A 12,500-nucleotide genomic window follows, 5' to 3' on the forward strand; every position below is an offset into this window, starting at 1 on the left:
AACATTCTAATACCAATAGTTTCATATCAAAAAAAATAAATTTAAGGGTGCTTAAAGAATCTTGACTCGCTGATCTTTGATCGGTATCTCAATCCGAATAATGGTAGACCAGTGGTTTGACACCAGCCTGTGCATCACGCTTATCCCATGGACAAAAGCATTTGTGAGGCACCATTTGGCGTTTATTGGTATCAGTGGACATTTAGTTAAAATATATCGAGACTTTAAGGTTATAAGGAGGGAGGGACTGTAACGTTGTTGATTGTGTGCTATGTCAGAGACGATCCACAGGTTTGTTTAGTCTGTTGGATTTAGACTCACGCTTTATTTTCACTATCATGTCCGATACATTAGGTGTGGACTTTGACTTTTTTGGCATTGGAGAATTCTGGGGTTGTAGAAGCCAGCATAACGATTTTGGACTTCAGTTCCGTCTTTTCTACTACGAGCGAGCTTCTCTGATTGGTGGAGTGTCACTAAAGGCAGGAAAGAGCGTGGTGACCGTTATGACGATTAAGACTGAAAGAGCACGAGATTCACCTATTGCCAGGTGTGCAGAGTATATTTTGTACTCCCCCTTTTTCTGTCGCTTTGATGAAGGCTTTTCAGTGAATTTCTAAATGCTTCTTCGCTTTCCAGAATCGACGGATCCTTGATAAATGTCACTACAAATTCCTCTGAACCTATTAAAATAGACAATGGCTCTGTTTTGATGGATCGCCAAGTGCGGTTTGCCTTCGGAGAAGAGGAAAACAGTGTTGTGCTGATTTCTCTGCAGTACGAGTCAGGTAATAACTGATCAAGTATTTCACGTCGGTGAGATGTCATCGAACTTAGTGTCATCGAACAAAAGACGTTATTTACGAATTTTGCCATAATAGGTTTCAGTTTTTTAGTCAGGTTGTCTTGTAAGGGGAAAATATTGAAAAAGAGACAAGTTTCAGGCTATCCTTATTAAACTACAAAGAACTTTCTTAAAACTACATTTAAACGTTGTGCACAACACAACAGTTGTTAGAATTAACATTCTGTGAGCGTTAGAGGTTAATACTTTTCCCGATAATGAGGAAGTGGGCATTGAGCTACAGTATCTTGGTTGTGTGATTGCGGAAGGTTCATCACCAGTTTCTCAATTATTCTATTTTATGTCACGTATTTTATTTTAAAGCCATTCATTTATATTTAACCTTTACTTCCTGAATATGGTCAGATTCGCCCTCTTCAGTTAATCTGGTTGTCACATTCTTGGTCTTGCGCGACGAATGTTTGAGGTGCCTTTATCCGCTAAGAGCACCTGGTTAGAAAGTCTTAATCAATTAAACTGGAGCTGAGACCAGGAAGAAACTTATAACTGAGGCTTTACCAGGAAAATTATGGGGCACCGCTTAAAACATCTAAACAAACAGTAAGCATGCGAGGGCAATGATAAATAGTCTTAGCTCACAAGCCGTTAATATGTAACAAGCACAAGATAAAACTGATTTTTGGTTCATCCAGAAAACTGGTGATTGGGAAATAGTATTTGAGAATTGATTTACTTGGTAGGAGTGACTGTTACAATTGATGTCAAGCATAGTCGTGTGATGAAGAGGCAGTACCTGAATGTGGTCTTTTCACCAACCGCTGCCTACAAAAGTCATACTGAGGGACTGTGTGGCTTTATGGACAATAACGCAACAAATGACTTCTTAGGATCGGATGGGACAATTTTTGAGGATGCCATACAGTTTGCAGAATCATGTAAGCAAGTGCTTTTGTCTACGCTTTGTCTAAAGTATCCATAAAGCTCACTTAAAAAGCCACATTTCCTCGTCATTTGTTTGTTTGTTTCAATTTATTGTTGGCGTTGTTCTTGGTGGTTTGTTTAAATCAGTTTCAATAAGAACCTGTTTTCTAGTTGGAACTGTTTTGTGGAGGGAGACCAATATATTGACGAATCAGGCATATAAAATATGTTGTGGTTTAATTTTGTTATTGGTTTGAATTTTTTTGAAACCGGTTCTTTCTTTTTTTAACCAGTTTAAATTTTCGAAACTGTTTTTTTCAAATCAACTGTCAAAAAAAAAGCTTGATTTTCGAGTCTCTACCTCTGGATCTGCTGCTTACTCCTTCATCCACTTAACCATGCAAGCAGTTGATGCAAATTCTTCCGAATAATTTATAAATAAGTATTTAATTCAGTTTTCACCCCAGGCCACTCTCGGTGAAAAGTTTGAGTTATGCACAAATGTGCCATACGACACCAGAGCCACATATGGCAGATTCAAGCCATGCACAGAAAATGTCCAACAACCAATGGCATCTCCAACATTCCTCTGTTTGATAGAGATCGACTTGATGGTAAAATGTCACCCTTGCATCCCAAAATGCTCTTACGAAAAAATAACTGAGAGAAGTCGAATGACTTATTTCTCCTAGAACATTAAGCTTGTGCAGTGCTACCTATCTTACTCTCGATTGTTTCAAAGACATTTCCTTTACATTCAGCTTGTAAACAGACCATTATGCAAAATGAGTAATTTTCTTTCAAGATAAATTGTAATTTATTAATACTGTAACAGCACAAATAATACCATTGTTACGTTTAATGGTAATGTAGTTACTTTTCATGTTGTTTACTGCTCTTTTTAATTTAAAATCTGAGAGACAAATATTTATAAATCTTGTATTGTACATGTTATATTGCCAAAGGAATGGTTAAAGAATATCACTGTTTTTTTCCTTATGAGGAGTAGTTCTACTTGTGAAAGACAGGAAAGGGTTTAGCTCTGACGAAGGGCTAACACCCAATACGCCTGCTTTTAAATTTCATTACAGTGGTCAATTTGCCATATCAACTCGGTTGATAAACCCTTTCCTTTCTCCATTCCCCACTGACACAGCACCACAGCTTCTTTACAAATTAAAGCTCTTTAACCTACATTTGAAAGAATGCTTTACTTCCACCAATCATGAACGAATATTCGTAACCCAAAAACCAAGACAACGGTCGTTTTAGACTAAACACTGCAAATAAGTGATTACTCCAATCACTATAATGCGTGCGAATCCCTTACCGGGAAGTGTCTGACACTTGCAGACTGCAGACTAACCCTAACTGGCAAATGGGTACTTAGATTTAAATACTGCTTCTCAGCGGTAATCGAAGTAGGCGCTTTATAGACTTAAATACCTTTTATCAATTTATCAATGCTATTTGTAGGCAGTCTGCAGTTGTCATACACCTCCTGAAATGCTAACCGTTTAAAATAAGTACGTAAACCTAATTGACAGCTTATCCCAATCACTAAGCTGAGTATTTAACCCCATACACTAAAGATAATTGTTCACATGCAATAAAAAATATATTATCTTTGATAGCACCAGAGACAACAATCCGTTATGATAATCTTAAAAATAATTTCTCTAGTTTATTTTATACATACTCCATCAAATTTAAACCCGTTTTAAAAATTTAATTAATTAAACTGGTTAATTAAAAAAAAAAAGAACTTTCTAACCAAAAACAAATGAAACCACAACATATGCACTTCGTCGTTATTTTTGTCGTTCTTGCTGCTCAACGTGATGACACTAATAGTTCTGCGACAGCACTCGTCTTTTCCTAATAAAACATTCCTTGGAAACATTAAACGTAAGGTGGAAGAGGTTGGCCGAGCAATCCATTTGTTTCCCCTGTCAAAACTGGTTGGAACGTGAGTGTTTCATCACATACAAATCATTTCTTTATGAAAACATTTTTTTTCGTGGGTAATTTGTTTCTGTAAAATGAAGCGCTGTCCATGAATCGAACAACCCAATTTGCGCCCTTCGAATTTTTTTTGTTGTTGTTGGAGGTAATTAAAACATATAATTAAAACATTTCTTGCCTAGGGAAAATCAAGAATAGTCATAAAGGATCAGGGGAACGTAATTCTTGGTCATGGACTTCATCGAACTTTTATCCTAAGGACATCATGGACTCGTCGTATATGGATCCAAACTTCCGCCCAATTTACTCATTACAAGGAATTTCACAGTCTCTGTTAGAGGTAAAGTAAAATTATTCTTCAGGTACACCCTGATATTTTGTTTTCGCGTTCTTTGAAGGTACATACCAAGGGTAGGCATGTGAGAACAAAACAGCGCTATCCATTTGGCAACTACTTTCACACCCCAGTAGATCACTAACAATGCGTACAACAGCACGTTCAAACTTCGGGTCGGAAAAAAAAAAGAAAAAGAAAAGCTGAAGAAGAACATTTTCTCGTATACAAATTGATTTCCAAAACTTCAATTATATTCCTGAATGGAGAAGAAATCATAGTGGGTTTGCCATTAATGACGTTCCTCGACAAGAGGGGTAACTCGACGATCACTTGAGGTTATATCCCTAGTAGCTAGCTAAATTCAGTTCTAAAAGTCCTTGCCATGGCCCTTTTAAATGTAGCGTCCTTCCCATTAATGCACTTTACTTTCACAGCTGGCAACAAGTATGTGTACGTCACTGAACATTTCCGACAACAATTTACAAAGCTGCATATATGATGTCGCTGTTACAAATGATACAACATTCACCGATCAAGAAGAATTCAAACAGGGTAAGTTGTTTCTTCCATGATCTTCCTCAAGAATCGCAACACTATACATTACTTTACGAGTCAGCAACTGATAATGATATCATTCGTTACCACTGTCACTGCGCCATTAACATGACCAGAAAGGGTACAATGTAATGAAAGGAGAGTATAAGCTGGTTCCATTGTATCCGAAAACAATTAAATTAGGACATCTTGTGGAATTAGTTAAGCTCTTGCAATAACAGGATAGAGATGACTGATCATGCAAACAGCCGAAAACGTTTGGTTTCAACATTTTAATTTTACGAAAATTGCCTTGTAAAAAGCATATAAGAAAATGTTGTTTTTTCAATAACACAGGTTGTCCAGACAAATGTTCAGGTAAAGGAAGATGTATCAATGGAACTTGCAAATGCATAAATGGTTGGGTAGGAAAAAGCTGTAATCAAGGTATTTCATTTTATTTTATTGCTTACATTGATTTCTATCACTGTATCCTGCCGCCTGGAGTCTTTCTAATTGTAGACTCCCTTCTTGATGGCTTACAGTACTTTCCTCGACCTATCGTACGTAAGATCAGAAAGTGAAACTTTCAACTTTCTCCCCAGAATAATTAAACGCCCTAAAACTCTTGTGTTACAAAAAGCTCTGTAATGAAAATTCTTGGAGATTTAACGAAACACAGTGTTATGCTGCTGGAGATGATACAACTTAGTCGTGATCTGTCATCAAATACAGTTATTCTTCGTCGACAGGCTCTTGTCTCAATTGCTCAACCGACCATGGGAAGTGCGTCAAAGGATTTTGCGTATGCAATTTGGGATGGGAAGGGCGAAGCTGTGAAACAAAAGGTAAGCGTTTAGGCTTAGTATTATCCCCTTCATCTTGGATTTCAAGATTTTTTCAAAAGCATGGAAATATACAAAATGTGACCAAAATTTCTTTAAAAAAAGAACTTAATCTGCGGAGATATCGATTAAATAAATTATCTAGATTGGTTGGTTTGCAGAGTTAGACCATTAATTGTTCAACGACATTTAATTGTTACTCTGAGTAATACAGTCAAGAATAATGACATTGTGGTTTTCAAAAGAAATTCTCTGAATCGTACTATTAACTAATTAATTAATTAATTAATTCATCATTTATTTACTTATTACCAAGCTACCGGCACCAGCTGGCTTGTTAGCTACAATCTTGGACAAAACTCGTTGGGAAAATAGGATACACCGCTATAAAATGGTCATACCCTTATCTGTCTGTGTTGTAAAAGATTAACTTCTCCATACTCCATACTTTCCCCCCTCCCCTTTATTATCCAGTGTTGGTTATAAAACGGCCAAAGGCTTGTACAGTACTTTTTAACACATTAGCAACATTGGTACGGGGGAGAGGAGGGGGGGGGGGGGGGGGGACATGGGCTTTGTTTGTTAGTGCATGTTCAACGATGTTCACGTCCGAATTTTTCCCAACAGTTTTGTCCAAGATTGTAGCTCAATTGGTAGGGCGCTGCACCGGTATTTAAGTGATGGGTTCGAATACCACACAAGCCTGACATTTGAGTCTTTGTTTTCCCTACTGCTTTAGTACTGTTCGTCAGTAATCATTTCTACATTATTTTAACTCCATAGCTACCTGTCATAACGTCAACAACTGCACCAGCTTGGCTCACGGTACTTGTAAGACGACGGACATCTGTCAGTGTAACCCCGGATATGTAGGTTAGAATTATAATATAATCACGATGAACATTTCGCGATAAGTGAAAATTATAGGCCTGAAGCGAGGGGTTATGTGATTGATAACGTAGGTGACAAATTATTCTTTCATTTCGGAACGACATTTTAGCGTTACTTTATAAATTGACATGTGAAATTACAAAGTTGCCACGACAACTTTTTCTTACGGTGCCAAAATGGAAGTTATTTGTCACCCATAGACCGTTTAGTAGATAAGGCAGCCATTTTGATTTCTATTGTTTGAAATAGCTGTTATGGAATGCCCAGGGGGCAAATACATATTAATTAGCCCCCTGGGCATCCCATAATGTCTCTCGAAAAAATAGAAATCAAAATGGCCGCCGTATCTGCAAAAAGGTCTCATTAATAGCTAACCAAATGGTGTAATCGTGAAATTAGGGAGTAATGTCACTTGCGTTTTGTCCAAAATCAAGTAATTTCACTCACCTAAAGACTCGGGAAATTATTTGATTTTGGACAAAACGCAAGTGAAATTCAACACAATCCTTCCTTAAAGTGCCCATAACCCCAAAATATTTTTTTCGCTAAAATGAGTCTTTGCACCCGTTCAAAACGCATTGCACCATTTTATTCCTTTTTCTAACAAATCCTGCCATTTTATAGGCTTCTAAAGTTGCAAAAATCCAAGCATCTTTTGTTCACAACCGAGTCAGAAGGGGGGTGGGTCTATTCCTGTTTTGACTTCACAAACTGTTTTACTTTGCATTAACTCTTTGTAAAAATGCATGCAGAGTAGATTGTGACGTCAAAACAGGGGAACAAATATAACCACGAACTGAAGGCCTATATCTGGCTTATTTTTACTTTGGCGAGGATTCGTCAACGAAAAAAAAATCTATTTACTGTCCATTTTGTTTAACTTGGTTTTCCTTAACAAGTAGAGATAATATTGGTGTTAAGGAGGCACATACGGTTTTGTTTTGTTTTGTTTGATGTTGACCAAAACGTACGAACTATGCAATGTGAAATCCAAACTTACACTCAAAGTAAACGGCCTTTGGATAAAAATCAAAGTTCAAGATTTTGCCAGCCCGGTGTTAAGCAAACACACTTTCAAAATCTGAAGAAAAAAAGGAAGTGATTTGTTTGATCACAAGGGTACTTTAAAGCATGCAATCATGCTAGACTTAAAGGGGCTATGACACGGATATTTTTCTTTTGGATCAAAATTTGGGTTGAATCAAGACTAAAAACATTGTTACACAAAAAAATGATTTTAGAACTCCAACATGCAAAAAAATGACATGAAACTACTTCTTAAAGGGAAACCCCTGGATAATCGGCTTATAATGTCTCTCAAAAGATCGCCGGAACCTTGAAAAATAGTGGCCCGTCTCTTTTTCATGTTGCAATCAGCTTCCATCCTGACCATCGCTGGTCAATGGCCCTTGTTCATAGTTTCACTGCACCAGTAGAGTAGTTTTAAATGAAACTGGAGCATTGTTTTGGGCTTCAATCGGTAAAAACATCTGATAGACATAGTTTCTTTAAGCATTTTAAACAGTGAGATATTTGGGTATGATTTCCTGGTTAACGTCAGTTCTCCAGAATATTATCACAGAGTTTTAAAATATCACGAGATATTCTGTAATATTATGAAAACATACTTATCATACGTATTTAACTAGGACCTGACTGCAGTGTTATACCAACCTGTCATAACGTTTCCAACTGCACTGGAAAAGGGATATGCGTTGATTTTGATATTTGCAAGTGTAAACAAGGTTGGAATGGAACTAACTGCACGGAGTACTCGTGCGAACACTTTGATTATTGTTCAGGTAAGTTTAATTTGTGATTCAATTAGTTTCAACTTTTCAAACTACACCGTCTCATATTTCTCTCCTCAGGTCTTGGTATTTTTCAACCTTTTCACCCATTTTTTCACTGTGAAGGAGGAGGAGCAGTCGTGGCTCAGTTGGCTAGTGCACGGCCTTCGGAGCGAGAGGTTCCCGGTTTGATCCTCGGTGACTTCAGCGTCTGTTTCGACTTTACTTTGATAGGTGTAGCTATAGCTTTAAATATCCGTAAAACGGAGCACTGACAGAAGGGGGTGGGGTGGGGGGGGGGGGGGATAAAGGGTTCCCATTAATACCAGTTTGGTAACTGAAGGGACTACCGACGTAAAATAAAGTGACTTTACCTTTGGTGATAGCAATGTCAACGATAAGACAGTTCTCGTCTTCCTTATTGATGATGACAATGTCAGGCCTTCTATCTTCAATAACATGGTCACATTGGATGCTGACATCTCACAAGATCTTGATTCTGTCATTCTCCACTACACTCTTAGGTGTATCCTCATACACTTCCCTTCGTTGTTTGAAGTCCTTTGGGGTTTCTAAGTCGCGGGTTACCAGTTCCCCGTTCCCAGCTGCTTTAATCAGCTTCTCGTCACTGTGCAGGATGTAATTTTGTGATGAGTTCTTGGCCTGTCCAATGCACTCTGCTACTGATATTAGGCCTCTCCCTTCTTCTGCTCTTGGTACATGAAGCATGGCTACACAATCCCTTGGGTGAAGTGCTTTGTTCATTGTTAGGGTCTTCCTTGTTCTTGTGTCTAAAATTATTATTATTATTATTATTATTATTATTATTATTATTATTATTATTATTATTATTATTATAAGAACTGCTGAATTGTTTTACCCTCATTACTGTTAAAAATTAAAAACGCAAATCTAGCGAAGCTAACGATAATGAGCTGTCGAATCCATTTATTACTAGCGTTATGGTGCACCCTGTAACTAAGAAGTGGCTGCGATCAGTTAAAAAATGCTCCAACATCACCTCTGCAAGATGGGATACTAAATCAGTATCTTTTTGAAGCTATTTCGTAGAAATGCAATTTTGTGCCCCTTGATACGCGTGCTCCGCACACCTCTTGAACTTAGAGCGGCGGAAGCGGTCTTTTTTTACACAAAACTGTTCTGTGCTCAGCCACGTATGACAACCTTTGTCTTGTTTTGGTTTGTTTCTTGTAGGGCATGGACGCTGTGTGGCATATGAAGCTTGTTCCTGTTACTATGGATGGACTGGGGCAAGTTGTTCCCTTCCAAACTGTAGAAATGTCAATCATTGCTCTGGTCAAGGAGAGTGTGTGGCCAGCGACAATTGCCGTTGTTATCCAGGATACACTGGGGCAAACTGCAGTGAATTGGCTGATTGTAGCGAGCTTGCGAATTGCAGTGGACAAGGTGTCTGCGTTTCTCCTGATTCATTCAACGTATCGTGCAGGTAATGAAAAGATCGACTTCTCATTAATTTCATATTTGGTTGTCTTTAAGTTACATTCTTTCAATAGCAAGGAAGTGAATTGCGAGAGTATCGAAGCTCATCTCTATGAACATTATCCCGTTAACCTTGAAAGCCCTATCGGGCCCACTAATCCGTGCCATATACATTTCAGCAATCACATTGACAGTTATTGTGGTTGTGTTTTTCGCAGTTGTTATGGTGGTTTCACTGGTCCTAATTGCAGTCATCCCACATGCACATCACTGAACAACTGCTCTGGCCATGGCGTGTGCATTGAAGCCGAACTGTGTAAATGTGACTTTGGGTACAACGGTACTGACTGTAGCGATTTCTCCTGTGACGCACTTAATTCGTGCTCTGGTAAGTGTATTCAAACGTGAGACGCCTTTAATTTGACCGTTCCATTTATCACTAATGGACTGCACCCTGTATGTAAAGAAACTATAACTCGATGGCACACAATCTTTGTACCTTGCTTTAGATGAAAACAACAACAATAAAATAAAGTATAAAACTGAAACGGATTTGTTGTATATCAAGCGATTTCCTTGACTTGAATTACTTACAGCGAAGTGATTTAAAGAAACTTCGCTTGACTTGCTTTTATTTCATAGAATCACACCAGAATAACGCTTCCGTTTACAGTTGTTTGGCGTAGACAGCATGATGCAACTCCCATAAAGCTATATATCCGCTAAATCGAGAGCTTACAAAAAATTCGCTCAACATCAAAGAATAGATTTTCTGAGGATATCGCGAGTGTTCCCCAGCGCGTGACAAGGTTGTTGCCTGATGCCCAAAAAGTATGTGCACTGACAATAGGGGGTTACGGTCCATAATAATCATAGGTCTCAAATCAGGGTCTGGGCAGAGATTCCCCTGCACAGTATATTTATGTGTAGTTTTCATTACGTAAAGACCTGAATAGTTGTGAAATCCGTGGGTTTCTGTTCAAATCGTTCTGATATTATCTCTATAGGGCATGGAAAGTGTGTTGGGTATGATGCCTGCAACTGCAGCTCTTCATGGTCAGGACCAGCATGCAACATCCCGGATTGCAGTGGGGTAAATGACTGTTCTGGTCAGGGTGATTGTATTCTTGTCAATAAGTGTGCCTGTTACCCTTCCTTTGATGGGAAAGCTTGTGACCAGAAAGCGAAACCAAATGTCCACAAACCCATCTTTGAGCAGACATTTTACGAAGCCACAATCATGGAAAACGCTCCTACTGGGACCCTGATTCTCCAAGTTCGTGCAAATGATACTGATTTGGGAAGGAATGGAGAGTTGTTTTATTCAGCAATGGGCGAAAAAGATGTCGAAAAACTCATTGCTGTTGACGGAGCAACCGGAAAGGTTTACAGCTCGTTTACGTTTGATTTCGAGACCGTGGAAACCCTGGCATTCAATGTGACCATTGTAGCGTCGGATAACGGCTTTCCACAGAAATCTGGGGTGACCATCGTACAGATAACAATCGTGGACGATAATGACAACTGTCCGTTATTCACCAAACCGTCAGATAATTTACAGGTTGAGATTGCTGACGCAAAACTGGGAGACGTTGTCACCAAGGTCTTGGCCACAGACTTAGACAGTGGAGTAAACGGCGATATAGCATATTCCATATCTAACAATAATGCCTTCTCCATCGATCCGAAAACTGGTTTACTTACTATTGCATCTAACTTGACGGAAAGAGAGTACCAGTTGACGGTCAGTGCATCTGACAATGGAAAAATTTCCTGCTTGACGGAGATACGCTTAATTGTCAAGGTGGTCAGTTTGCCAACGGAAAAACCTTCGAAGAAAATCCCCAGTTCTGCAACAGACAGTACACCGCCTCCCTTTGAAACTTCCAGTACAACAAAGACGCCAGACCCTTGGACGTCTCCAGGTGAGTATCATTTTTGCTGTAAGAGTAGTTAAATAGCTAGATTCAACTATTTGCTCAATAAATATTTACGCTGGATACAAGGGTAAAAAGTGGCGAATTGCCTTTATCCTATTTAATCCATTTTCTTTTCTTGACAAGAATTTTTTTTTCATACAAGTCCTAAAATTCTGCAGGAGGAAAATACCTAGCATAATCTTCATGTGCATTTTGCTTTTCTATTTAGTTTGTTTGTGGGCCATACGTTTTCCTTGCGTAAATGACCATATAACATAGCAACTGAAGCTGCCACTCTGTAATAAGTTAATTTGCCCTCTACTTGCGTAATTCTTGGCTTTCACATGACGACACGGCCGCCATGTTGGTGTCCCCAAACCATGAAATGGCGGCCATGTTGGTGTCCCGATCCAATGCTCCGGGAATTGAAAGCTATTATTATGCTAACGTCTTCTTTTGTTTTTGTTGAAAAACATGGCTGTTGATCACGTGAGTGAAATCCAAGAATAGTCTCAGTTTGAACACTGCTCCCAGAAAAGCGCTATCAACGGCTTTTCAAAGAAGGTCACTTAACTTATACCGAAACCTCTTCTTAGGCACTGAAAACACCCAGAAAAGGGCTACAACCGACATTTCATCGCCATTAACATCAGAGAACGACGCCACTGCAGCACCACAGACAAACCAGAAATATGTTGTCATTGGAGCTTCTGCCGGCGGAGGACTACTGGTGCTAATCATAGTAGCATTCATAATAAAGAAGATTTTTTGTAAAGCCAGGCCCTCCACACAGCGTAACATGAGTGAACAAGGCGCCAAAGTAAATGAAAGCTTTCAGGGTGAGTTTGAGCTGCATGCAATGCCTGTCAAGACGTGAGAACAATACAGGACAGACCTTCCTTACTGATGGACACCAGGCAATCATAAGGCAGTTAAAAAGCGTGATTTATTCACTGCTTTGAGTCTTTTGGAACTGTTAGATATCGTTAACCAAGTCTTCATAGCAACGGAGTAGACAACCTCGTTCCCAGG

The 12,500-nt window shown here is 38.9% G+C and overlaps 1 protein-coding gene across 2 annotated transcripts in view; it reads left to right on the forward strand.

Moving 5' to 3' along the window:
* LOC137982949 (uncharacterized) overlaps positions 1-12,500 on the forward strand; it is an 80,506-nt gene that overhangs the window by 67,501 nt on the left and 505 nt on the right. For both annotated transcript variants that reach the window (XM_068830115.1, XM_068830116.1), the window contains exons 30-42: positions 355-550; positions 640-788; positions 1,546-1,740; positions 3,874-4,031; positions 4,463-4,580; positions 4,920-5,009; positions 5,315-5,410; positions 6,191-6,280; positions 7,948-8,100; positions 9,304-9,556; positions 9,768-9,937; positions 10,557-11,474; positions 12,065-12,500. The exon at positions 12,065-12,500 is cut by the window's right edge and continues 505 nt beyond it. In XM_068830115.1, coding sequence (XP_068686216.1) covers positions 355-550; positions 640-788; positions 1,546-1,740; positions 3,874-4,031; positions 4,463-4,580; positions 4,920-5,009; positions 5,315-5,410; positions 6,191-6,280; positions 7,948-8,100; positions 9,304-9,556; positions 9,768-9,937; positions 10,557-11,474; positions 12,065-12,345 — 2,867 coding nt within the window. In that variant the 3' untranslated portion in view covers positions 12,346-12,500. The remainder of the gene's footprint in view (positions 1-354; positions 551-639; positions 789-1,545; positions 1,741-3,873; positions 4,032-4,462; positions 4,581-4,919; positions 5,010-5,314; positions 5,411-6,190; positions 6,281-7,947; positions 8,101-9,303; positions 9,557-9,767; positions 9,938-10,556; positions 11,475-12,064) is intronic.

This window comes from Montipora foliosa, chromosome 13, assembly GCF_036669935.1.
Source record: "Montipora foliosa isolate CH-2021 chromosome 13, ASM3666993v2, whole genome shotgun sequence".
In the NCBI taxonomy this organism is placed as follows: domain Eukaryota; kingdom Metazoa; phylum Cnidaria; class Anthozoa; order Scleractinia; family Acroporidae; genus Montipora; species Montipora foliosa.